At 36.3% G+C, this 26873-nt stretch overlaps 1 protein-coding gene across 6 annotated transcripts in view; it reads right to left on the bottom strand.

Moving 5' to 3' along the window:
• NBEAL1 (neurobeachin like 1) overlaps nt 1-26873 on the bottom strand; it is a 180000-nt gene that overhangs the window by 15078 nt on the left and 138049 nt on the right. For 5 of the 6 annotated variants that reach the window (XM_045034302.1, XM_019838502.3, XM_045034301.1 and 2 more), the window contains 8 exons: nt 25413-25522; nt 21319-21436; nt 16230-16327; nt 13771-13887; nt 9437-9526; nt 4018-4127; nt 2769-2941; nt 1675-1769 (listed from right to left, as the gene is read on the bottom strand). In XM_045034302.1, the coding sequence (XP_044890237.1) occupies nt 1675-1769; nt 2769-2941; nt 4018-4127; nt 9437-9526; nt 13771-13887; nt 16230-16327; nt 21319-21436; nt 25413-25522 (911 nt within the window). The remainder of the gene's footprint in view (nt 1-1674; nt 1770-2768; nt 2942-4017; nt 4128-9436; nt 9527-13770; nt 13888-16229; nt 16328-21318; nt 21437-25412; nt 25523-26873) is intronic. The other variant, XM_045034304.1, reaches the window with a different exon arrangement.

Below are 26873 nucleotides of genomic sequence, written 5' to 3'. Positions count from 1 at the left end.
AGACTGAGCCCTGTGCACTGGGCTCTGTGCTGATAGTGAAGAGCCGTTTCGGGATTCCCTCTCTTCTGTCTCTCTGTCCCTCCTCCAGCTTGTGTGTGCTCTCTCTCAAAATCAAAAAGAAGTAAAAGTGACTTAAAAAAAGTCCCTTCAAAATAGTAATAATACAATAATCAGAAATAAACTTAAATAGGGGTGCTGGGTAGGAGACACCGGTTAAGCATCTAACTCTTGACCTTGGCTCAGGTCATGATCTCATGGTTCGTGAGCTTGAGCCTCACGTTGGGTTCTGTGCTGACAGTGCAGACAGAGCCTGCTTGAAATTCTCTCTCCCTCTCTCTGCCCCTACCCCACTCCTGCTCTGTCAAAATAAACTTAAAAAAAAATTTTTTTAAAGAAATAAACATAAACAAGTACAGAACCTAATGGAAAAAAATAATTAAAAGATTTTGTTGAAAAACATTAAAAAAAGAACAGAAACAAATATGGAAAGACATGTCCTATTTCTGGATAGGAATGATTATAAAAATGCCAATGCATACCAAATTAATATATAAATTAAATATAATTTCATCAAGACTAAGAGATTTGTGAGGAAGATATGGTTAAAATATTTTTTAAGTTCATATGGAAGAATAAATACTAATATAAGACTAGCTGAGAACATTTTTTATAAAGAAACGTAGTGAGAGGAGATTTGTTTTACCAAATATTAAAATGAAAATATTTTGGTGTTGCTATAGAAACAAAATGGCGAATCTAGAAGAAGATCCAATTCAGTAGGTAGTCATTTATGCTGGCATAAATGACTTTCCACTGAAAGTAAACATAATAATACATTTTAATATTCTATATTATTATAGAATATATATTACATACTCTATATATTCTATCCTATATATCTATTTTTTTTTTAGTTTATCTTTATTTTTGACAGAGAGAGACAGAGCACAAGCAGGGGAGGGGCAGAGAGAGAAGAGAGGGAGACACAGAATTTATTTCTAAAATTTTATTTTTCAACGTTTATCCATTCTTGGCACAGAGAGACAGAGCATGAACGGGGGAGGGGCAGAGAGAGAGGGAGACACAGAATCGGAAACAGGCTCCAGGCTCTGAGCCATCAGCCCAGAGCCTGACGTGGGGCTCGAACTCACGGACCACGAGATCGTGACCTGGCTGAAGTCGGACGCTTAACCGACTGGGCCACCCAGGCGCCCCATGAGACACAGAATTTAAAGCAGGCTCCAGGCTCTGAGCGGTCAGTACAGAGTCTGATGCGGGGCTTGAACCCACGAACTGAGAGATCATGACCTGTGCTGAAGTCGGACGCTTAACCGACTGAACCACCCAGGCGCCCCATCATATATATCTATATATTATATACATAATACTCTTATTCTCTATTATAAAAAGAAAAATTAATTACCAAAGGATTGAAGATTAAAATATAAAAAAAAAAGTTAAGAAAAATATTATACGAAAATTTTTATGGAAATTATTTTAATAAATTTGAAGTAGAAGAAAGCCTGTCAAGTAGAAAATCTAAAAGCCATAAAAAAGACACTTTACTTCCTTGAAGCAACATCATAATGAGTATAATATGGCTGATAAAAATTATAAATCTGTAATTTCTAGTAGTCCCACCAGAAAGGAAGATTATTTAAATGTGTAACTAACCTGTTGTATTATTTGCCATATCATACATGTAGTGTCTCTCGAACCAGAAATCAAATGTATTCCACAATAATCTGTAGCTAAACAAGTAACAATATCTGTAAGAAAAAAGGAATTACAAAAAAAATGAAATGGCATGGTTTTGCTGGAACAGAACTAAAAGGGCAATTTTAGTTCATGGTCAAACTATTACTAAATTGGTTGTTCTAGCAGGAGAAATGTAGGAACGGCAATGGAAAAGCACTGGGGAAGAATAACACAGGAAACAAGCATTTCTAAACTCATGTAGAGGATCTTTCTTTGAGGTCACCCAGCTTTGAGAGTTAAGAGTACACACGGGGCAGGGAAATGTCCATTAGGGTCCTGCTAGTGGGTTAGGAGGCTTGAAATGGATCCCCAGGTTGTTTTGATAGGCCTCTCTGCTCTCTTACTCTCTCATCCCCATTTACCTTCTACTCCCATTAAGAACTGAAATCCTGTGGAATATATGCCCCTAATAAAAAAAGTACATATTACACTGCAAATTCACACAATATAAAATACATTTCTACTAAAAGGGAAAAACCTGAGCTAAGTGGCATCTCAGGAGCCACTGGTACAGAATTAGTAGCAGACTCCCATTTCCCTTTTGTAATAGGTTTATCAGGAGGAAATCTACACCATGTCTTATTCTTATACTAAAATGAACAGCCTAAGAAGTACCAGGTTAAACCACATTCAATAATTTACCTCTTTCATGCCTAACTATTAACTAAGTAATAGGGCAGGTGATGTCTTCTTCAACAACGACAGATTTTTTTTTTAAGTTTTGTCTTAAAATTCTTACTTGTATCAACCAATTTTTTTAAAAAAGGCTTAGCCTAACATCTTTCAGATACTATGAAGCTGTATTTAATTTATATGGTATTTAGTATACCCCAAAACATTAAATACTCTTAAAGAAAGCATATAATGTTCATAACATTGCTCTATCAGAAAAAAGTTCACTCAGCTTCAAAGGTAAATACTAATGTTTTTTATAAGGAGGATGTACTACTTTTGCAGTTAGAAGACACAGGGAAACTTTGCTTTTTTGGGAGAAAAAAGTTAACACTTACCCATGTGTCTAATATTGTGTGAGATAGTTTTGCCTTTTGTAAGTGACATCACTTGAATGCTATTATCCCAGTGTCCAGCACTGAAAAGCAACTTTGCATCATGTGATACTATGAATAGCTTAGAAGTTATTTCCAGCCCTGGAGCAAAAGGACCATTCATACTACGCTGAGTTCTGTAAACATAATTAAATATTAGACTTTTCCATAAAAGACCATTTACACCGATATCAACTATTTTTTAAATCTCTTTAAAAAAGAAATAAAAATAAATCTCAACTGTTCAATTGAAATGACCATTAGTGAATGATAAAGATTTTCAGAAAAAATTAATCTTATTCATATTTTTCATCAAATAAAAATATAGATAATAATAATCTCAAGGGTTAAGCTAAAGAAGTTGAGACTGGTGAAGGTGTGAAAAAGATTTAAATCTTGTCTTTCAAAGCCAAGTTAGTAAGATTGTCGGTTCTGTAAAATGTAGTATCAAATTATTAAGCACAAGAAGGATATGACAGGATGAGGAACTGGAAATCAACTCAAACCAGAAATCTACCTCATAAGCAGTTAAATGTGTATCGAACAATATTCATGAAGATAATTCTTCACTCAAACCAAAGCAAGCATGTTGGTTTTATCTGTTTCCCAGTGAACTAACTGTGAACTCAGTCAACCCAGATTTTGCAGAAAGATACAAAGAAGTAATTGCACTTTAGCGTGCATACAGAGAATGAGGGCCAATTCTGACAGTTCAGCTCTAGAATTTTATTATTCAATATCAATATGCTGAAGGTATGCTTTGTGCCAAACACAAAGAGTACTAAGACCTATGTGGGATAAGAAGGAAAAAAGACATTGCTCCTAATAAACAGCTCAAATAACTCTGAGTAAGGGAAACATCACTTTAACTTAAAATGTAACCTTTGGATACTTAACAAATTAAGGTAAATAATAAATTCTTCTTATATAAACACATAAGGCTTATTTATAAACAACACTGTACAATAAAAATAAAATTAAGCCTCAAAATTATTGCTAATAATTTGTTTCCCTATGATATTATATAAGTTGTTTTATCCTTAAACCAGTATCAAGTCAGGAAGAGGGAAAGAACAAAAGAGAGAAGGAGAGAGGGAAGAAAATCTGGAGGTCTACTGTATTACTATCAAAATGACACCAATCAATCTAGTTGTTTTTCCTGGCAATAAGGTACCAGCTGCACCTGTTTTGCTTTAAATGTTCATTTACTTACTTTGGATTTGTCACAGTTTGATCTTTGATGAATGTAAAGTAATTAGAAATGTTTCTGTCATAAGGCAGCCATCCATGGGTTCCAACAACATAATTCATGCTTACTGTTATCTGGAAGAGAACATATGAAGACAAGTATGAAATAAAAGATTAAAGAAAGCAGCACAGAATAACCAAATGCTCACATGATGTTAGCATTTATCATTTAGGGAGTAATGTGGGATTGTGTACTTAAAACACAAAATTCATTAGTCCTTTTTAAGATTTATTTTTAAGTAATCTCTGAACTCCACGTGGGGCTTGAAATCACAGCCCCAAGATCAAGAGTCACATGCTTTGCCAAATGAGCCAGCCAGGCATCCCTCATTAATTACATCTTAATTCTTAAAAAGAGTAGTCTTAATACTAATAAAGTCTTAAAATGGAAAAAGTCATTTCTTATTTTTATCTTTTATGTTATTGCAAGAAAAACTGTCCAATGAATCTTTCTTTAGTGAGAGAATTTTCGTCATTTCTCAAATTGTATTAGCATTTTAGTTGGCAGTCAGAAGAAATTAAGGGTCAAGTCTTACCATAAAAATACGACATATTATATCAGAAGTACAATTTATGACAAATTGTTAAGAAGGTCTCTCATCTTAGTGACAGTAAGAGTGAATGTTGTTTTAAAAATGAAAAACTGGGGCGCCTGGGTGGCTCAGTCGGTTGAGCGGCCGACTTCGGCTCAGGTCATGATCTCGTGGTCTGTGAGTTCGAGGCCCGCGTCAGGCTCTGTGCTGACAGCTCGGAGCCTGGAGCCTGTTTCAGATTCTGTGTCTCCCTCTCTCTGACCCTCCCCTGTTCATGCTCTGTCTCTCTCTGTCTCAAAAATGAATAAACATTAAAAAAACAAAAAAAGAAAAATGAAAAACTTTTCCCCCCTTGATTATAAAACAGATTAAAAAAAAGATAAAGAAATGCAGGTATTAAAGGTGAAATCATAAGGATTCCATCATTGAAAAGCACTTTCATTTTCTTTTGTTTATCTTTCTAGATGTTTTTCCTAAACAAACACACAATATGCGTAATTAGAAAGATAAGTCTAATTCTGGAATCTCTACTGTTCACTATTATACTCTGTTTTTATAATTTGTACCTGACAAAATGAGAATAAGACATACCTAAGTCCCAGATCCAAGATCCTTTACTTGCTAGTTCTATGACTTCGAGCAAATTACCTTTCTTTTTTTAAGATTTATTTATTTTTGGGGTGCCTGGGTGGCTTAGTTGGTTGAGTGTCCAACTTCAGCTCAGGTCATGATCTCATGGTCTGTGGGTTCAAACCCTGTGTTGAACTCTGTGTTGACAGCTCAGAGCCTGGAGCCTGCTTCCAATTCTGTGTCTCCCTCTCTCTGCCCCCCAGCCCCCCCGCTCATGTTCTCCCTCTCTCTCTCTCTCAAAAATAAACATTAAAACAAAAAGATTTATTTATATTTGAGAGAGCGAGCACAAATGGGAAGGGCCAGATAGAGAGGGACTGAAGACCCTAAGTGGGCTCTGTGCTGACAGCAGTGAGCCTGATGCAGGGCTTGAATTCACGAACCATGAGATCATGACCTCAACCAAAGTCTGACGCTCAACTGACTGAGCCACCCAGGTGCCCCTGAGCAAATCAGCTATGAATTTTAGTTTCTAAACTATAGGAAGGAAATAATAATGGTGCCCATCTAACAGGATTATTAGTGCCCATCTAACAGGATTAAATTACAAACTTCGTGTAAACTACTCACTAACATCTCCCACATCTATACCTTCTTCAATTCTGTATTATTTCTCATTTTTATTACTTATACTGCCTTATGATGTATTGTAATATCTACTAAGATGTTACATCCTATTCTTCTGGTATAAAATTTTCTGGTATTAGGACACCTGGATGGCTCAGTCAGTTGAACGTCTGATTTTGGCTCAGGTCATGATCTCACAGTCCATGAGTTCAAGCCCCGCGTCGGGCTCTATGCTGTCAGCTCAGAGCCTGGAGCCTGCTTGGGATTCTGTATCTCCCTCTCTCTCTGCCCCTCCTCCAATCGTGCGCGCGTGCTCTCTCTCTCTCAAAAATGAATAAATGTGGAAAAAAAGATTAAAAAAATAAAAATAATAAAATGTTCTAGTATTTTCACATCAGAATTATAGCTAACTACTTGAACATTGCTATGAAACTAGAAGAAAATCACAAGAAAAACATCTGGAAAGACCACAAATACATGAAGGCTAAATAACATGCTACTAGACAATGAATAAGTCAACCAGGAAATAAAAGAAGAAATTTAAAAAATACATGGAAACTGAAAATGAAAATACAACAGTCCAAAACCTCTGGGATCCAGCAAAAGTGGTCCTAAAAGGGAAGTACAAAGTAATACAGGCCTACCTCAAGAAGCAAGATCATTTATATAAATAATAAGAATCTAACCTTATGCCTAAAGGAGCTAGAAAAAGAACAGTAAATGAATCCTAAAGCAAGCAGAAGAGGTGAAATAATAGATAAGAGCAGAAATAAAAGATATAGAAACTAAAAAAAACAATAGAACAGATCAATGAAAACAGGAGCTGGTTATTTGAAAAAATTAATTGATAAACCTGTAGTCATACTATTCAAAAAGAAAAGAGAAAGGACTCAAATAAATAAAATCACAAATGAGAGAGGAGAAATAACAACCAACATCACAGCAATACAAACAATTATAAGAGAATATTGTGAAAAACTATACCCCAACAAACTGGATGATCTGGAAGAAACAGATAAATTCCTAGAAACATAAATTACCAAAACCGAAACAGGAAGAAACAGAAAATTTGAACAGACCAATAACCAGCAAAGAAACTGAATCAGTAACAAAAATAACTCCCAACAAACAAAAAACCCATGACCAGATGGCTTCACAGGCAAATTCTACTAAATATTTAAAAAAGAGTTAATACCTATTCTTTTCAAACTATTCTAAAAAACAGAAAAAGATGAACAACTTAATTTCATTCTATGAGGCCAGCATTATCCTAATCGCAAAACCAAATAAAGATACCATATAAAAGAGAAATATAGGCCAATATCCCTGATGAACATAGATGCAAAAGTTCTTTAAAAAATACTAGCAAACCAGATCCAACAGAACATTAAAAAAAAACATTCACCACAATCAAGCTGGATATTCTTGGGTTGCAAAGGTGGCTCAATATTCACAAATCAACCAACATGATACATCACATTAATAAAAGAAAGGAAAAGAACCCTATGATCATTTCAATAGATGCAGGAAAAGCATTTGGCAAAGGACAACATCTATTTATGATAAAAATAAATGGAAAGATATTCCATGCTCATGGATCGGAAGAAAAAATATTTTTAAAAAGTCATACTACTCAAAGCAACCTACAGTTTTAATGCAATCCCTATCAAAATGTCAACATCATGTTTTCACAGAACTAGAACAAATAATCCTCAAATTTTTATGGAAACACAAAAGAGAAAAGCAAAGCTGGAGTCATCACAATTCCAGACTTCTAGTTATATTACAAAGCTGTAGTAATCAAAATAGTATGGTACTGGTACAAAATAGACCCACAGATCAATAGAACAGAACAGAAAACCCAGAAATGAACCCACAACTATATGGTCAACTCATCTTTGATAATGCAGGAAAGAATATCCAATGGGAAGAAGAATGTCTCTTCAGCAAATGGTATTGGGAAAACTGGACAGCTACATGCAAAAGAATAAAATGGGACTCCCTTCTTATAGCATACACAAAAGTAAATTCAAAATGGGTTAAAGACTTAAATGTGAAACCTGAAACCATAAAAATCCCACAGGAGAACATAGACAGTAACTTCTTTGACATTGGCCACAGCAACTTCTTTCTAGATATGTCTCCCGAGGCAAGGGGAACAAAAGCAAAAATACATTATTGGGACTTCATCAAAATAAAAAGCTTCTGCACAGCAAAGGAAACAATCAACAAAACTAAAAGGCAACCTATGGAATGGGAGAAGATATTTGCCAAGAACATATCTCATAAAGGTTAGTATCCAAAATATATGAAGAACTTAATAAAATGGAACACTCAAAACACCAAATAAACCAATTAAAAAATGGGCAGAAGACATGAATAGACATTTTTCCAAAGAAGATATACAGATGGCCAACAGATACATGAAATGCTCAACATTACTTATCATCAGGGAAATGCAAATCAAAACTACAATGAATTATTACCTCACACTTGTCAGAATGGCTAAAATCAACAACACAAGAAACAAGAGGTGTTGGTGAAGATGTGGAAAAGGGGGACCCTCCTGCACTGTTGGTGGGAATGTAAACTGGTATGGCCACTCTGAAAACAGTATGAAGTTTCCTCAAAAAGATAAAAATAGGACTACCCTGCCATCCAGCAACCACACTACTAGGTATTTATCCAGAGAATACAAAAGTATTAACACAAAGGGATACAAGCACCCTGATGTTTATAGCAGCATTATCTACATACCATAACCAAATTATGGAAATAGCCTAAATGTCCATCAACTGATGAATGGATAATGATGGAATATTATTCAGCCATAAAAAAGAATGTAATCTTGCCATCTACAAAGACATGGATGGAGCTAGAGAGTATTATGCTAGGTGAAATAAGTCAGAGAAAGACAAATACCATATGATTTCACTCATATGTGGCATTTAAAAAACCAAAGAGCAAAGGGGGAGAAACAGAAAGAGGGAGAGAGGCAAACCAAGAAACTATGGAGACCAAACTGATGGTTAGCATAAGGGAGATGAGTGGGGAGATGAGTGAAATAGGTGATGGGGATTAAGGAGTATACTTGTTGTGATGAGCACTGGGTGATGTACACAATACTATATTATACACCTGAAACTAGTAGTATACTCTATGTTAACTAACTGGAATTTAAATGAAAACTTAAAAAAATTTTTTGACTCTAAAAATTGACCAAAAGCAAAAAATAAATCAAAACACATTGACAGAAAAAAAAAAAGTATATTACAGTTAACTACTTGAAATAAAAGCTGTGTATCTAGAAGATACATTTTTTATACTCAGTCAAAATAATTCCATAAAAATTGTCTTTATTATTTAAAAAGTCTTTAAATTTTTTTTATTTTCTCATTTTTTAAAACGTTTATTTATTTTTATTTTTGAAGGAGAGAGAGACAGAGTGTGAGTGGGGGAGGGGCAGAGAGAAAGGGAGACACAGAATCTGAAGGGCTCCAACTCACGAGCAGTGAGATCACGACCTGAGCTGAAGTTGGGACACTTAACTGACTGAGCCACCCAGATGCCCCATATTTTCTCAATTTTTTTGATGAGTTGTAATGTATACAAACATAGCAGTGAGAAAAAGCCAAAAGCCATAAATCTACTTACCAGTAACTCAGGACTGCCTTGAGACATAAAAGAGCGAGACTGATTTTTGGGGACAATGGCCTTTATTAGTGGAATACCATCACTAATTCCCTATAAAATAAAAGACGGAGGCTTAGTGGCTGGTTCTGTTATCTTTATTAGTTACAAGTTATTGAAAACTTCTATTTCTTTAAACAAGAATGAACCCGGTAATACAGCATTTTACTCTATCAAAACATATCATTTAATTAAAATGTAGGAAAGGAGAATCACTATGCTGTACTCTTGAAACTAATATAACAGTGTGTGTTAAATGTACTTTAATTGTTTAAAAAGGCTAAAAAATGTAGGAAAGGAATTATATACCATGTTTGGATGGCATACTTGAAACTTCTCAAACCCATCATTTTCTTGTATTCTACTACTTCACTGTGAAACAGATGCAGATTTCAAGGAGTATCAACCATTTAAACAGCCAGTGATTTAGAATCTTTCCTTTTCCCTTACCATACTGGCATTAATATAAAGTAGAAAATATAGACCATATAAGAGTACATTGCTCAAATAAGTCAAATGAGACAACTGGTTATATTCTATAGAATTTCCTTTTGGGTTTAACTTTCAAAACACAGATCTATCCCATTAACTGAGGCAATCTCTGTAAGCCGTAACAATAGGACGAGAAAATAAAGAGTTCTCAGAAAATTGGCATTTATCTTATATAATGTGAAATGGAACAATGATTTGAATTAAGTTTTGTGACAGTGGTTCATAAATTATACCTAACATTTATTAGGTAAATTATAACTTAATATTATTGGGTATATACTATGTACCAGGTGCTATTCTAAGAGCCTCATATGAATAATCAATGATAAACTATAAAAAGTTAGTGCCTATCTTTTCTCTTCACTCTGTAGATCAAGAAAAGAACTTACATTTGAACAAGCATAAATGAAAATGGTGTCTGAAGAAAACTATTTATTAGGCCCTTGCTTTCACTGCTACCTGTTTTCTTCACCATTTTAACTAGGAAGAGATGACCTATAGAGACCTTTTTTCATATGAATGAGTGGGGAAATGCCTTCCCCTATGATGATGTAAAGGGATTAACAAATTATTAGTACCCAAGGATATTTATTGTGTTTTTTATCCTGCTCCAGATACTGGTCCCGAGGATAGCTACCCTGTGACACAGTGGGTACAGAGAGGGACAGATGTCACTGCAGTTGCAAATGCAACTTGGAATGCATTATTCTATAAAAACAAAGTTGCACATGATTAGACATGGTGAAATCATTTTATCACCATTGCATAATAAATATAGTATTACATGTCCATCAGATTATAGGATAAATAGGGTTTTATGGGTTGCCCAATGTGCAGTGGAGAGTTAACACAGAAGGATTGAGACAGCTCTTTTTAATTTTTTTTTTTATTTTTTTAAATGTTTGTTTATATTTGAGAGAGAGCGAGAGAGACAGAGCGCTAGTGGGGGAGAGGCAGAGAAAGAGGGAGACACAGAATCTGAAGTAGGTTCCAGGCTCCAAGCTGTCAGCACAGAGCCTGATGCAGGGCTCAAACTCACGAACCTCAAGATCATGACCTAAGCCAGAGTTGGACACTTTAACTGAGCCACCCAGCCATCCTGAGACAGCTCTCCTTAGAAAGGCCTTCCTGTAAGGTCGGCCCTTGGCTGGTATCTGGGAACTTGGTGGGCAGAGTTCCTTACACTGATATAAAACTTGTCTTCAATGATAAAAGTGGTTCATTATTTCTAGATTATTTGTGCAAACAATATGGCTTGTGCTGAAGATGTGCTTTTGTACTTGGAGTCTAGAATTTTAGCATGTGCTAAGCAGAGGTTGCTCATGTTACCAGCCTCCAATAAAAACCCTGGGTGTTGGGGTGCCTGGCTGGTTAAGTTGGTAGAGCATGTGACTCTTTATCTCACAGTTGTCAGTTCTAGTCCCACAATAGGTGTAGAGATTACTTAAAAATAAAGTCTAAAACAAAACAGAACAAAACACAACACCTGCCCTGGGTGGTGAGTCTTTAATGAGCTTTCCTGGTAGACAAATTTGTTTTCACATTTCATTACCGGTAGAATTAAGCACATCTTATGTGACTCTACTGGGATAGGATTAATTCTTGGATGCTTGTACCTGGTTTCCCCTGCACTCCACCCGATGTGCCTTTGCCCTTTGTTGATGTTGTTTTGTATCCTTTCACTGTAATAAATTTTAGCTGTGAGTATAATAATAGGTTGAATCCTGTGAGTCTTTCTAGCAAATCACCAAACCTGAGGGTGGTCTTGGGGACCCAGAACACATCTGGGAATTAGTCATCATCTTTTTTTTTTTTTTTTTTAGTAAGCTCTTTGCCCATCGTGGGACCTGAACTCATGACCCCAAGATCAAGAGTCCCATGCCCCACCAACTGAGCCAGCCAGGTGCCCCAAATTAGTCATCGTTTCTAAGTACTGTTTCTATTTATGCTGAATTTCAGGCAACTGACTTAGATACTTTGGGAAAACAACTGATTCTGGGGAGTTTGTATTATTAAACACTAAATAACTATCTCATTAAACATGAATTTAAGAAAGGAGTGACAAAGATTAATTATGAAGTGCTTTCACAGACATGTGAAAACATTTACGTTAAAATACTGTAGAGCTTACTACAACATTGTTCATTTGAGTAAAAGTCAGTTTAAAGCTAACTATAACAAACTTAAAATTTGTTATACCAAATTATCAAAAAATTCTTTAAAGACTTCCCATGGTACTGAACCTAAGAAACACATTATAATGATGCTCTGGTGCAGGGTTTGACAAACTAGGCCTATGGTTGAAGTCCTGCCTACCACATGTTTTATAGGTTGTAAGTTGAGAATGGTTTTTAATTTTTACTTTTTTTTTTTTTAACGTTTATTCATTTTTGAGAGACAGAGAGAGACAGGGCATGAATGGGAAAGGGGCAAAGAGAGGGAGACACAGAATCTGAAACAAGCTCCAGGCTCTGAGCTCTCAGCACAGAGCCTGATGCGGTGCTTGAACTCACACACCGTGAGACCACAACCTGAGCTGAAGTCGGATGCTTAACCGACTGAGCCACCCAGGCGCCCCAATTTTTAAATGGTTATATTTTAAGTGGTAATTATGTACCTACATAATATTCTTGATTTTGACTTTGGATTACAAAGTCCAAAAATATTTTCTATCTGGTTAAATTAAGAAAAGTTTACCAAACTCTACTGTATTGCATGAGTTACTGCTTGTTCCACACATCTCCAAGCTATTCTTTTTTTCCCCCCAAACTATTCTTAATAACATTTTTTTGAGAGAGAGAGAGAGAGAGAGAGAGGGAGAGACAGAGAGGGAGAGAGAGAAGAGAAGAGATGCATGCATGGGGGAGGAGCAGAAGAAGAGGGACAGAGAGAATCCCAAGCAGGATCCCTGCCCAACACAGAGCCAGACATGAGGCTTGCTCTCACAACTGTGAGATCACAACTCGAGCTGAAATCAAGGATTGGATGCTTAACTGACTGAGCCACCCAGGCACCCCTTCTTAATAACATTTCATTATCATTTTTTCTTCTTGCCAAGAGTTAATATTATCTGTCCTAACCAAATTCACAGGTATAAATGCATTCATATTCTGAACCATGCTAAGTAATTCAACATGTATAAACATTTGAATTTAAAGCACTCTTTCAATTATAGCATTAACTACCTTGTTTACTTCATTATTCCTTCTGATATTAGCAATTAACAATTTGACTTGCTGGGCCATATTTTATAAATATGCAGACACTGTAATTAAGAGTTATTTCACACACCCTCTACCTATCATCTCAGCTGTCATAAAAAGGAATTTAAATCAAATTATTTATTCTTCCTTGTCAAGAAAATGTAAAATAAAAGAAAGCTAAGAGAAACATTTCACACTACCACTCAGCGGCAAACAAAACTCCCAATAAGATTGTTTTAAAAATCCTGGATGCCTAGGAGGTTCAGTTGGTTAAGCATCTGACTCCTGATTTCAGCTCAGGTCACGATCTCATGGTTTGTTGAGTTTGAGCCCCGCATCAGGCTCTGCACTGATGGTGCAAAGCCTGCTTGGGATTCATTCTCTCTCTCCCTCTCTCTCTCTCTCTCTCTCAAAATAAATATATTTAAAAAAATAAACAATAAAGAAAAAATTGTTTTAAAAATTCAAGAACATATTATTGCAACATTATTTATGATTTTGGACTAAATATTTATGATGCCCCTCCCTATAGAGAATAAAAGGAGCATTGAGGTGTACAGAATTCATAGAGAAAATGCTTTGATATTACCAAGTTTATATTACCTCTATAAAAAATGACTTGAGTTCGGAGAGGTGCTGAAATAGGTTCAGGGTTGAAGTGTCTGTTTTGGCCTGTTTCTGCACTGCTTCCTCTGCTGACAATCTAGGAGGATGTGGTTCCTTCAAAATAATTTTAAGAAAAATAATTCCATAATTATATTAAGACATATCTTACTGTATTCTTTCATACATACTGGGCTCTAGTTACAACAGATTATATACCATGCACTGTTGACAATTCTAGGCCATTGTTCAGAGTACTCCCCTCAGCAGAATTCCTACTCTTTTCATTTCTAAAGAAACCCTACTTCTACTTTTAAGTTTTTCTTACTGATGTCTATCTTGAATTTCTAAGCCAGAATTAATTATTCTCTTTGATTATCTTCACCAGCATATTACTTTGTTTAGTATTTTATTTGTTACTTATTTCTAATTTGGATTACATACTTGTTTATGGTCTATCTTTTCCAACTAGGCAATAGGTATCTATCTTTTTTTTAATTTTAAGATTTTATTTTTTAAAATAATCTCTACACTTAATGTGGGGCTCAAACTCACAATAGCAAAATTAAGAGTTGCATGCTATACTGACTGAGCCAGCCAGGAGCCCCTAGGCAACAGGTATCTTTAAAAAAAATTTTATTTTTATTTTTAGTTTATTTATTTTTAAGAGACAGAGAGAGAACTAGCAGGGAGGAGTCGGGGCAGGGAGGGGTGGGGGGTGGATAGATCTGAAGCAGGCTCTGTGCTGCCAGCAGAGTCTGATGAAGGACCCAAACTCATGAACCGTGAGATCCTGACTGAGCTGAAGTCAGACACTTAGTCAAATGAGCCATCCAGGTGCCCCAGCAGTAGGCGTCTTAAAGTCAGAAAACAAGTCTTACTCATTTTTGGATTTTCGATACCTGTTATATTGAATATGACAGAGGCTTAATAAGTATTTGGTAAAATTAAATGAATTGCTCAGAAGTCAAAATTTACATGGGTGAATCCTTATTTCCTGAAATAAGATAGAAATGTCAATACTATCAGAATCCTATTATACATATTGCTGCATTTGTTTTCAAATAAATGATTCTTCCTTAACTTTAATGTCAGAGACATAGAACAGTGTTACCTTTATAAATAAGAAGTAAACGGCAAATCAAATTAACATGCAAAAGGCATAGTTAAAATGCAGAACAGAATTCCATCTATAGGGGATTTTTCTATCTCCATCACAAAATATTCAATTATAGAAAATAGTATGACAGCTATAAGTACTTCAATAGTACTCAATTAGCTCTCAATCCATATATTAGTCACTTTATTATTAAAAAAAATGTTTTTAATGTTTATTTTGATAGAGACGGTGCAAGTGGGGGAGGGATAGAAAGAGGGGGAAGAAAGAGAGAATCCCAAGCAGGCCCTGCACCTACAGCACAGAGCCCAATGCAGGGCTCGAACTCAAAAAACACAAGATCATGCATGAACTGAGCCAAAATCAAGAGACAGATGCTTAACTGAGTGAGCCACCCAGGCATTTCTTATTCACTTTATTTTAAATCAAAGGCTGACTTCTCTGTCATTTTTTATGGTAATAAAAACTAATTAGCACTTGTTTTATAAAAAAAAGAAAAGTACAGCCAGTACAAAAATAATATGGAATCTATTTCAAAACTCAAGTGTTCTATTGTCTTCTGTTCCTTTTGCACAGCAGATAGGGATAAAGCACTGATTTTAAATATGACTATTTTGTAAAAAACCCATGTTGGAGGCTTTAAATAAACTCTAAGGGATAGTAGCAATTACAAAGCTAGGTGTGATAACTGACTTAACAGAAGTACAAAAGATCTATAAGCCAGACTTTAGATCCACTCTTGCTATAACAGCTGTGGAGATTTCAATTCACAAATATTTGCTGCACACATACTATATGCAAGAAAGATATAAAATGATTAAGAAAAGGTTGCTGCCTGTAACATAGTTATAATAAAGTGAGGCAAATGCATAAATATAAAACTAAGGCAGAAAATGTCATAATTAGGATATATATAATAGCCCATAGAACACGGAAAGTGATGTAGTTCAATAAGGGGGATTATGGCTAATATTCAGAGGAGACGTGGCATGGTAGAAAGGCTTTTGAGTTAGCTAGTCATGCATCCAAATCCTGCTCCAGTCACATTTTAGTCATGTAAACACAATAAAATGATTGGCTTCCTGAGTAAATATAACTCCTCTGTGATTTAAGAGTTATTGACTATATACGTGGATTTTGACTATAATATTTTGTTATTTCAAAATAGGAACATTTAAATCTATTTATTTTTTAATAATATAATGACAGTATAATTTTTGTCAAATTCTAAATTCTGAGATAAAGCGTTAAATCATTAAAATACTTAAAAACACCAGTAATACTGCTCCTCAGCAATTAAAATTCTAGACTTCTGATGCAATCAATAACTTTTATGATTTACCTTTAACAGTTGACAAGGTGTTTGCCCAAAATTATTAATCATCCCTTCTAAGGCTTTTCTTTCCTTTTCATCTGTTAAGGCATCTAGATCCACAGCTCCTAAAACAAGGAAAAGTCAACTCACTACAGAGTGAAAACAAATCAGCAAGACACACAACTGATAAATATACTGGGGACTGATGAGTATATTTTCAATAAAATATTATTCCGTTCTTCAATTTATAAGAATATTGTGAGAGGTCACTTAAAAAAAAAACAGCGAACCCTCAAACATTAAATATATATAAAAATAAATTCCATCTATTATTCTCCAACAACAAAAAAAGTGGGGGGCAGGTAGCAACTGGGTAGCTCAATAGTTTGAGTGTCCAACTCTTGATTTCTGCTCAGGTCATGATCCCAGGGTCATGGGATCAAGGCCCGCTCTGGACTCCACACTCAGCGTGGAGCCTGCTCCAGATGATTCCCTCTCTCTCTCTCTCTCACTTGTGCTCTCTCTTAAAAAACAAAAAATTCCATCCATTATTTAGAACAAAAATGTTTCAAACAAAAGTTAACTGGAAGTCCATAAAAATTTCTCTTGGAAAAGTACAAATTATTCACGGTATACTTAATTGTTTTCTTCATGATAATCAAGCTGAAACAAATGTAATAATCACACAAAATACTACTATAAATTACCATTTATCTAACAAATACTAGGAAAGGTAACACTCTGGTTAACTGATTATACCCAGCCATACTTGATATGGTTAGTAATTGGCCAAACTAGGTAAGTCTGATTTCAAATCAAGCCTCTGCTCATAACCAACATGGATACTACCTCTCTACAAAACTATTATCAAATGAATATGGCAAAGCAAGAGCATGCTTGTTTATTTACGAAAAGGCATATGGACTCTGCTCATATTTACCTAACTTCACACTATTCACAATCTTTAGAACTATTAGGATTAGATCTACTGAATGATTAAAAAAGAAAACAAACTACTTTTTTTTTAATGTTTATTTTTGGAAGAGAATGAGAGAGAAAGCACGAGTGGGAGAGGCGCTGAGACAAGGGAGACAGAGGATCTGAGGCAGGCTCTGTGCTGACAGCAGGGAGTCCAATGCCAGGCTCAAACTCATGAACGAACAGTGAGATCAGGATCTAAGCTGAAGTCAAATACTTAACTGACTGAGCCACCCAGTCACCCTGAAAACACTATTTCAAAGCCTTCAGAAAATGTTCTTCATCTTGAGCTAAACACTGGAATGATGTCATCTTACTATTATTTGAAGACTTTGTTATTTATAATACTAAAGGTCTTCTTTCAAAGTCTGCTAACAATTCAACACTAAATACTTATTGTAGGACCTGACTGAATAGGACACATATGGTCAGAGATCAAAAACTTTTATGACACCAATAACTGACATTTACAATCAGATTTTCCATACATACTGTTTTTTTTAATCCCCTTTATCTATTTCACCCCTCCCTGCACCTACCTCCCTGCTTTGGCAACCACCAGTTTGTTCTTTGTATTTAGAGTCTTTTTGTCTTTTTTCTTTGTTCATTTGTTTTCTCTCTTGTGCTTTTTAAAAAAAAATTTTTTTAATGTTTATTTATTTTTAAGAGAGACAGACACAATGCGAGTGGGTTAGGGGCAGAGAAAGAGGGAGACACAGAATCCAAAGCAGGCTCCAGGCTCCGAGCCGTCAGCACAGAGCCCAAAGTGGGGCTCGAACTCATGAGCTATGACATCATGACCTGAGCCGAAGTCAGACGCCCAACTGACTGAGCCACCCAGGCGCCCGAAGACATGTACACTTCTTAATCCCATCACCTATTTCACCTGTTCCCACACACACCTCCCCTCTGGTAACTATGTTTGTTCTCTATAGTTAAGAGTCTGTATCTTGGTTTCCCTCTCACTTCGCTTGTTTTGTTTCTTAAATTCGACATGAATGAAATCATGGTGTTTATCTTTCTCTGATTGGCTTATTTCACTTAGCATTACATTCTCTAGGTCCATCTATATTGTTACAAATGGCAAGATTTCATTTTTATGGCTGAGTAATATACCATATAGTACATATACAGTACATATAAAAATATATACATCTTCTTTATCTATTCATCTATCAATGGACACCAGTTGCTTCCATATCTTGGCTATTATAAATAATGCTACCATAAACATAGGGGTGCACAGATATTTTCAAATTAGTATTTTCCTATTCTTTGGGTAAATATCCACTAGTGGAATTACTGGATCAAAGGGTACTTCTATTTTTAATTTTTTGAAGAACTTCCATACTATTTTGTGGTCCTTGCAACATTTCACTCACAGAGTCCCCCTTAGGGATCTCCTGTAGGACTGGTTTAGTGGTGATGATTCTTTCAGTTTCTGTTTGTTTGGGAAAACCTTTATATCTCCTTCTATTCTGAATGACAGACTTGCTGGATAAAGGATTCTCGGCTGCATATTTTTTCTGTTCATTACATTGAAATCTTCATTACATTGAAGATTTCCTGCCATTCCTTTCTGGCCTGCCAAGTTTCAGTAGATAGGTCTGCTACTACTCTTATGTGTCTACCTTTGTAAGTTAGGATCTGATTATCCCTAGCTGCTTTCAGAATTTTCTCTTTATCCCTGTATTTTGCCAGTTTCACTATGATATGTCTTGCAAAAGATCAATTCAAGTTAAGTCTGAAGGGAGTTCTCCGTGCCTCTTGGATTTCAGTGCCTTTTTCCTTCCCCAGATCAGGGAAGTTCTCAGCTATGATTTGTTCAACTACACCTTCAGCCCCTTTCTCTCCCTCTTTTTCTTCTGGAATTCCTATGATATGGATATTGTTCCATTTGATTGCATCACTTAGTTCTCTAATTCTCCCCTCATATCCTGGATTTTTTAATCTTTTTCTCAGCTTCCTCTTTTTCCATAATTTTATCTTCTAATTCACCTATTCTCTCCTCTGCCTCTTCAATCTAGCTATGGCTGCCTCCATTTTATTTTGCACCTTATTTATAGCATTTTTTAGTTCCTCATGACTATTTTTTAGTCTCTTGCTCTCTGTAGCATTAGATTCTCTGCTGTCCTCTACGTTTTCAAGCCCAGCATTAATTTTATGACTATTATTCTAAATTTTTGTTGTGTTATATTGCTTAAATCGGTTTTGATCAATTCGTTAGCTGTCACTACTTCCTGGAGTTTCTTTTGAGGAGAGTTCTTCCGTTTCGTCATTTTGGGTAGTCCCTGGGGTGGTGTGGAACTGCAGGGCACTTCCCCCGTACTATCTGGAGAAACTTGTGTTGGTGGACAGGGCCGCAGTCAGACCTGATGTCTGCCCCCAGCCCTCCACCGGGACCACAGTCAGACTGGTGTGTACCTTATCTTCCCCTCTCCCAGGGGCAGGACTCACTGTGGAGTGCTGTGGTCCCTGTCTGGGCTGCTTGCACACTGCCAGGGTTGTGGTGCTGCTTTGATGGGATCTGGCCAAAGGCATATTAGATGGGGTGGATCTGGAAGGTGCACAGGGGCGGGAGGGGCAGGCTTAGCTAGCCTTGCCGTGGGAGGGGCCCTGCAGCACCAGGAGGGAGGCAGGTCCGTGGGAGGGATGGACCCACAGAATCAGTGTTGAGGGTTTGCGCAGTACAAGCAAGTTCGGTGAGAGGAACTGGTTCCCTTTGGAATTTCAGCTGGGGGATGGGAGAAGGAAATGGCGCTTCCCAGCACCTTTGTTCCCCCTGCAGAGCTCTGTCATTCAGGGTTCAACAACTCTCCCTCCCTGCTCTCCGAAAGCAGAGCTATTGACTTTTAACATTCCAGATGTTAAGTCCCGCTGGCTGTCAGAACTCACGGAGTCCGGCCCTTCCACTTTTGCAAGCCAGACTTTGGGGGCTTTGTCTTGCCTGGTGGGCTCTCCCTCTACTGCCCTGGCTCCCTCCTACCAGTCCGTGTAGAACACGCTGCCTCTTTGCCCTTCCTACCCTCTTCCGTGGGCCTCTTATCTATGCTTGGCTCTGGAGAGTCTGTTTTGCTAGCCTTCTGGTGGACTTCTGGGTTATTTAGGCAGATGTGGGTGGAATCTAAGCGATCAGCAGGACAAGGTGAGCCCAGCGTGCTCCTACACCACCATCTTCCCAGCTATCCTTATGTTTTTTTATTTTAGTCATTCTGACAGGTGTAAGGTGATATCTCACTGTGGTTTTGATTTGTATTTCCCTGATGATGAGTGATGCTGAGCATCTTTTCATGTGTCTGTTGGCTATCTGTATGTTGTCTTTGGAAAAAGGTCTGTTCAGGTCCTCTGCCCATTGTAAAAATGGGATTATTTGTTTTTTGGTGTTGAGTTGTATACATTTTTTTTTCAATTTTATTTGAGAGACAGAACGTGCACACAAGCAAACAAGCAGGGGAAGGGGAGAGAGAATACCAAGTAGCTCCATGCCCAGCGTGAAGACCTACATGGGGCTTGATCCCATGACTGGCAGATCACAACTTGAGCCAATATCAAGAGTTGGACGCTTAACCAACTGAGCCATCCAGGCGCCCTGAGTTGTATAAATTCTTTATATATTTTGGATATTAACCCCTTATCGGATATATAACTTGCAAATATCTTCTCCCACTGCGTAGGTTGCCTTTTTGTTTTATTGATGGCTTCCTTTGCTCTGCAAAGTGAAGATCTGCACATATACTCCTAACTACTATTTAAAACAACCACACATCAGGGGCACCTGGATGGCTCAGTCAGTTAAGCATCCAACTTCAGCTCAGGTCATGATCTCACAGTTTGTGAGTTTGAGCTCCAAGTCAGGCTCTGTGCTGACAGCTCAGAGCCTGGAGTCTGCTTTGGATTCTGTCTCCTTCTCTCTCTGCCCCTCTCCTACTTGTGCTCTGTCTCTGTCTTTCATAAATAAATAAACATTAAAAAAATTAAAAAACACACACACATCAATCTCTTAACCTTTCAAATAAAAAAGATCATTTAAACTATTTTTAAATGCAGTCTTTCTCATGTCCAAAATACTACATATAACCACCTATTAAATAATACTTTCCATTGATTGAATGCAAGATAAAAAGTATATAGGCTATACCTTCATAACTACAGTAATAGAAAACATTGAGTGCTTCCACTGCAGCTGGACCCCTCTGTTTATAGCCAAAAATCAGATCTATCCATTCATGAAGATGAGCAGAAACATATTCAGACTCCTAGAAAAAGAACAAATAATAGAGACACCTTCCAACAACAATGTAAATATGAGTCTTTTTAAAAAGTAAATCAAGCATTTCTACCCAAAAATGTTACAACTATAAAGAAAATTATATCAAAATCATGTTAAACATTTGATCAGCATCTACTACATATTTTACATATATTCTACCTAGTACAATATAAACATATTTATTAATATTTAATAATATAAAATATCTCTTAACTAATGGCTAAAGAAAATAACTCAAATATTCTAATAGTCCAAATATCAACAACAAAAAACTTAATGATGGCTGTGGATGTATCTTTCTTGTTAAATTTCCATTCACATAGCCATCTAGAAACTCACTTCAAAGAAACAAACCAGTTGGGGTAGATTAAAGATGGCTGAAATCACCCCCTCCAACCTACCCAACTTGATACCACCTCACTAAAAAGGTGGACTGGGTGGCAGGCAGAGAGGCTTGAAGGACCTCCTGAAGCCTGTTAGTGACGGTTTGAAAGACAATAATGACAATTGTTATTGGAGACAGGAGAAAAGGGGATTCAAGTTTAGTTCTATCAAAGAGAGAAAGAGTACCTAATTACCTCATGAATCTGGGCTAGAGATTTTTTTTTCAGTTTCTATTTTAACTCCAGTTGGGTAACATACAGTATAATACTAGTTTCTGGTATACAATATAGTGATTCAACACTTCCATACAATGGGTGGAGGGATGGGTTAAATAGGTGATGGGAATTAAGGAGTGCATTTGTTGTGATGAGCACCTGGGTATTGTATGGGGATGGGGATTTTCGGGCAAAATGTTTTTAACTGGTAATTTGTGCTTTTAACTGCCTGTGATAAAGCGTAGAAGGAGTAACATGAGTTTAAAAAAAGAGCTATTTGGATTTTAAGCATAATTTAAGAAAAATATAAAGGAGCAGGTCTTGCTGGGTTCCAAATAAAATTATTTCTCATTTTCAGGATACTAGAGAGCAAAGACTCTTGAAGTGAGAAATGGCCAAGGTCAATGATGAAATCAGTGTGTAACCTGTAAAATATGGTCTCAGGTGAACGTTTAGTTCAAGAGTGTAGCTGTGAAGCAATCTGTTCACACCTCAAAGATTTCAGGCTGTGCCACACAGACCCACTCAACTAGAAAAGAGAATATCTTAAGAATCTTTTTTGCTTTTTGTAACGTTTTATTTTATTTTTGAGCCAGAAAGGTCAGAGAGAGAGGAAGACAGAATCTGAAACAGGCTCCAGGCTCTGAGCTGTCAGCAGAGCCCGATGCGGGACTTGAACTCGCGAACCATGAGATCATGACCTGAGCCAAAGTCGGACGCTTAACCAACAGCCTACCAGGCTCCCCAATATCTTAAGAATCTTAAAGGCATTTTCCCACATTAGCTTCCAGCTTGGCCCAATGGAAATAATGGATCGTATTCTAAAATAATGTGAAATGGTTTTTGTCCGATAATACTGATGCATAAGAAACCCATTAAATTTTAAAAGAAATTATATTAGTTCAGACTGAAGTAAGTAGAAACTTAAAAAAAAAAAAAGATGAGAGACCTTTGATTTTCAATTTACTGTGGTTAGGTAAGAGGCTGACAAGGATACTCATGCAATTTTTTTTTTTTTTTTTTTTTTTGAGGTAAAAGAGAGAATGACTCAAAATAGGAAGCTAAGAGCCAAAGGGTAAAACAAAAGAGCCACAAAGAACCACTGGAATAGCACTGGGCCCTGGTAAAGGAACTGAAAGCATGTCCCTGTTGGAATTCTGAATTGCTATAAACCAATTACTGTTACATAGCCCTTGTTTTTCTCTCCCCCACCCTTTTTGAAATTAAATTATTTGCCCAACGTGGGGCTGAAACTCATGACCCCAAGATCAAGAATCTCATGCTCTACCAACTGAGTCAGTCAGGTGCCCTTTTTAATCTCCCTTTTGAATGAGAGTGTCTATTATAGTTCTCCTGTCCTGGTCACACCGCTGTTGTTATGTGGGGGCATATAACCTGTTTCTTTACTCCACAATCTTCAGATGCAAGAGGAGACACACCTGTATAGTTTTGTGCACAAATAGATTTGATTTAGATTACTAAGAAGATTCTGGACTTCAGACATCATGCTTTAATGCAGGGATCAGCACCTACTTACTGCTTGTGGACCAAGTTTTACTAGCTCAAAATTTCTAGAGTAGTAGAACACAGCCACGTCTAATTTTTTTTGCACTATAGTGGCAGAATTTTGCCACAGACCTTAAAGCCAGCAAAAATATTTACTATCTGGTCCTTTTTTATAGAAAAAGATTGTAGATACCTGACTTAAAAGTCCCTGACATGAGCCTTTGGGAGGATCTCAAGAGGAAGTATGTACATTTTGCACATAGGAGGAATGTAAATAATTTGTAGTCAGAGGGCAGACTGCGTGTGGTGGATTAAATATGGTTGCAAATTCTTTTTCCCTCCCACCATTGTCAAATGGAGTTTACTTTCCTTGCTTTTTTTTTTTTTAAGAGAGAGAGGGTGCGAGTAAGCGGGGGGCAGAGAGAGAGAGAGAGAGAGAGAGAGAGAGAGAGAGAGAAGCAGAGCTCACCTGAGTGGGGCTTGTGCTCACCTGATGTGGGACTTGAACTCATAAACCATGAGATCATGACCTGAGCCGAAGTCAGATGCTTAACGGGTTGGCCCTACTTTCTCTGCTCTTGAATCTGTACTGATCCTATTACTGTTTGACAGGGTGACAGAAGTGCTGTGACAGTTCACAGACTTAAGCTTTAAGAAAGGGTAGAAGCCTTCCAATTTTGTACTCTTTTCTGAGCTGTGGACATGTAGATATCTGGCTACCTAGCTAGAGAGACTACATGAAGAGGAGATATCTTGAGAATACATGGAAAGAGAGAAAAGTCCAGCATTCCAGTGTCTCAATGCAACCTCCAGATGACCTCAACCTCAGCTGTTATATGCCTGCAAGGCTATGAGAACCTCAACAAGATGAGAATTGCTCAAATGAAACCAGCCAACTCACAGAACTGTGAGAGATAATAAAATGGGTATATTTTAAGCCACTAAATTTTGGATAGTTTTTTATATAGCAATACATAACTGAAACACAGGTTTCTAATATTTTAATATAAGGAGCGTGTCTTCCTAAAATCCTGGACCCTTACTTCATGTCATAGATACTATAGAGGAATACATCTGAGAAGTTCCTGGCTAGCTAGTAAGTAACAGATTATTTTTCAGAGTTGCTTAGTTTTTTTCCCAACTCCTTATTCATATATAATGTTCTTGACTTTTGTAAATTTGACATACTATGTATTAATGACAAGGTGTGTTTCCAAGTATTGGCCTAATTAGTTTCAGAGTCTGAAACATTTCAGTTTAGAAAGAGAACTAAGTGGACTATTGAAAGGGAAAAAAAACCCACATCATTTACAAAATGACACAATTATCAGTGCTTAACTCTCACTACTCCTTTAATTCCAAGCTGGAAATTCAGCTAAAAACGACTATTTTTTAAAGTGGAATTTAGGATTTAGCAGTTGTATTAAAAACTTACTGAAATCCTTCAGAGAACACAAAAATCCTTCAGAGGACACAAAAATGTGCTCATTCTTGTTAGATTTGAAACAAATGTGGGAACTGAAAAACACTAAACTACACCACCTTGGTCGTTAGAATACTTTAAAATATAACAGGCAGGTACCTTATAAAACTGAATTGCATTTTTTTTTTTTTTTTGCTATACATCCATTGGACTATACTATATTCTCACATATCAGAAGATTCATTATCTCAAAAGAAATTACTACATTATACTTTCTACAACAGCATTATGTAACAGACGACAAGTTAATCTAGAAAAATAATTGTCAGATATACTTCCTCTGACTGTTAGACTGTTTCTTTAGTCCATTCTTCGGAAAACACATACATCTCTATCTTAGTAATCTGTCTAATAAGTAAACACAAAAATCTTACCAGAGCTTTCCTGTGTTTATAGATGAAATCTTCAGCTGACTTAGCCCATTTGGGGAGAATGACATCATTTACTACATCTTTGGAAACTTGTAGACAACCCAAGTTAAATTCTAAGACAAGTAAAAAATAAATGTATCAAATCATTTAGATTTAAATAAATCAGGTAAAACAAATATGAGGGCACAATCCTTAGCAAAACTAAGGATTTTTAGTTTTTTTCTTCTTTAATTAAGAGTAAAATGTGAGAACCAAGTTCCCTTCTCTTGATCTAAGTTTACTTAACAGGTAAAAACAATTCTTATCATATTGGAAATGTATTGTATCAGTTGATTAAAAAGGTAAATGAAAATAAAATGAAATTAGTTATTACAAGGTAATTATTAGTTTTAAATTAGTTATTATAAGGTAAATCAGAAAACTAATTGATTTGGGGTTGAGAAGTGGGGAAAACTATAGATATGATCAAAACCTTAATCTACACAAAAATGGAATATTCAGTATTCTTCTTACATTTAAATTAATTAATATAGTCCTTCTAGTGGTTAATTTACAAAATACAACTCCTTAGAACTTTTTTGGTGTAACTTATACTTTAAATTCACTCAATGGAAGTGTTATATTTGTCATATGGAAAAAATATACTTACATACCACTATTCTAAGTAGATACTGACATCATAAAGATTTGCTCATATAGTTAAAATGCAGTATTTTGACAAGATGAGGTTTTCTTGTTTATATGAGGAAAGAAAAGTGTTAAGACAAAAGACCTTCATAAAAGAAGCTGCCTTAAAATATAAGTGTGTTCCAAAGCTGGAGAGAGGTTTGAATGTCATAGAATGACAGGATGCACAGGGCCTGTGGCTTTGTTAACCCCACTACTGTGTAGCAGACATTGTTGCCAATGTGCTAACCATTCCTCCTTATTTGGTAACAGAATCTTGATTTTATTCAAGTATCCATCCTTGCTCTGTTTTATGCCTGTAACAAGTTGACTGGTGTAGGGGTTGGTATACTACTCAGCTCTGGACAATAGGGAGAAGTTATGAGAGAATTTCTCATTCTTAAGAAATGACACAAAAAAATTACAATCTACTTCTACTGTATCTGCCTATGATGCCTAGAAATGCTTCAGTCATTTGTAACCATGAGAGCGACTAGCCAAGGACAAAGTCAAAACACTTAGAAGAGCAGAATGAAAATACAAGAAGAACTTAGCTTTGATGATGATGTTAAAAACTACCTGAACACCATCATAACTTGGGGTTTTATTATGGAAAATACTAAACTTTTCTTGCCTGTACAATTCTAAGTTGACTTTACTAATATTTGTTTTACTAATTAATATTATTATTTGTTGACATTCTAATTAATGTACTTTGCTTTCTCCCACCTAGCTCATTTCAAACAAAGAAGCAACTCACAGTTAGAAAAGGAGGCCAGTAGGACAGTAGTATGAGAC

The sequence above is a fragment of the Felis catus genome, chromosome C1, assembly GCF_018350175.1.
Source record: "Felis catus isolate Fca126 chromosome C1, F.catus_Fca126_mat1.0, whole genome shotgun sequence".
Taxonomy (NCBI): Eukaryota; Metazoa; Chordata; class Mammalia; order Carnivora; family Felidae; genus Felis; species Felis catus.
This window is presented reverse-complemented; position numbering and strand designations above follow the sequence as displayed.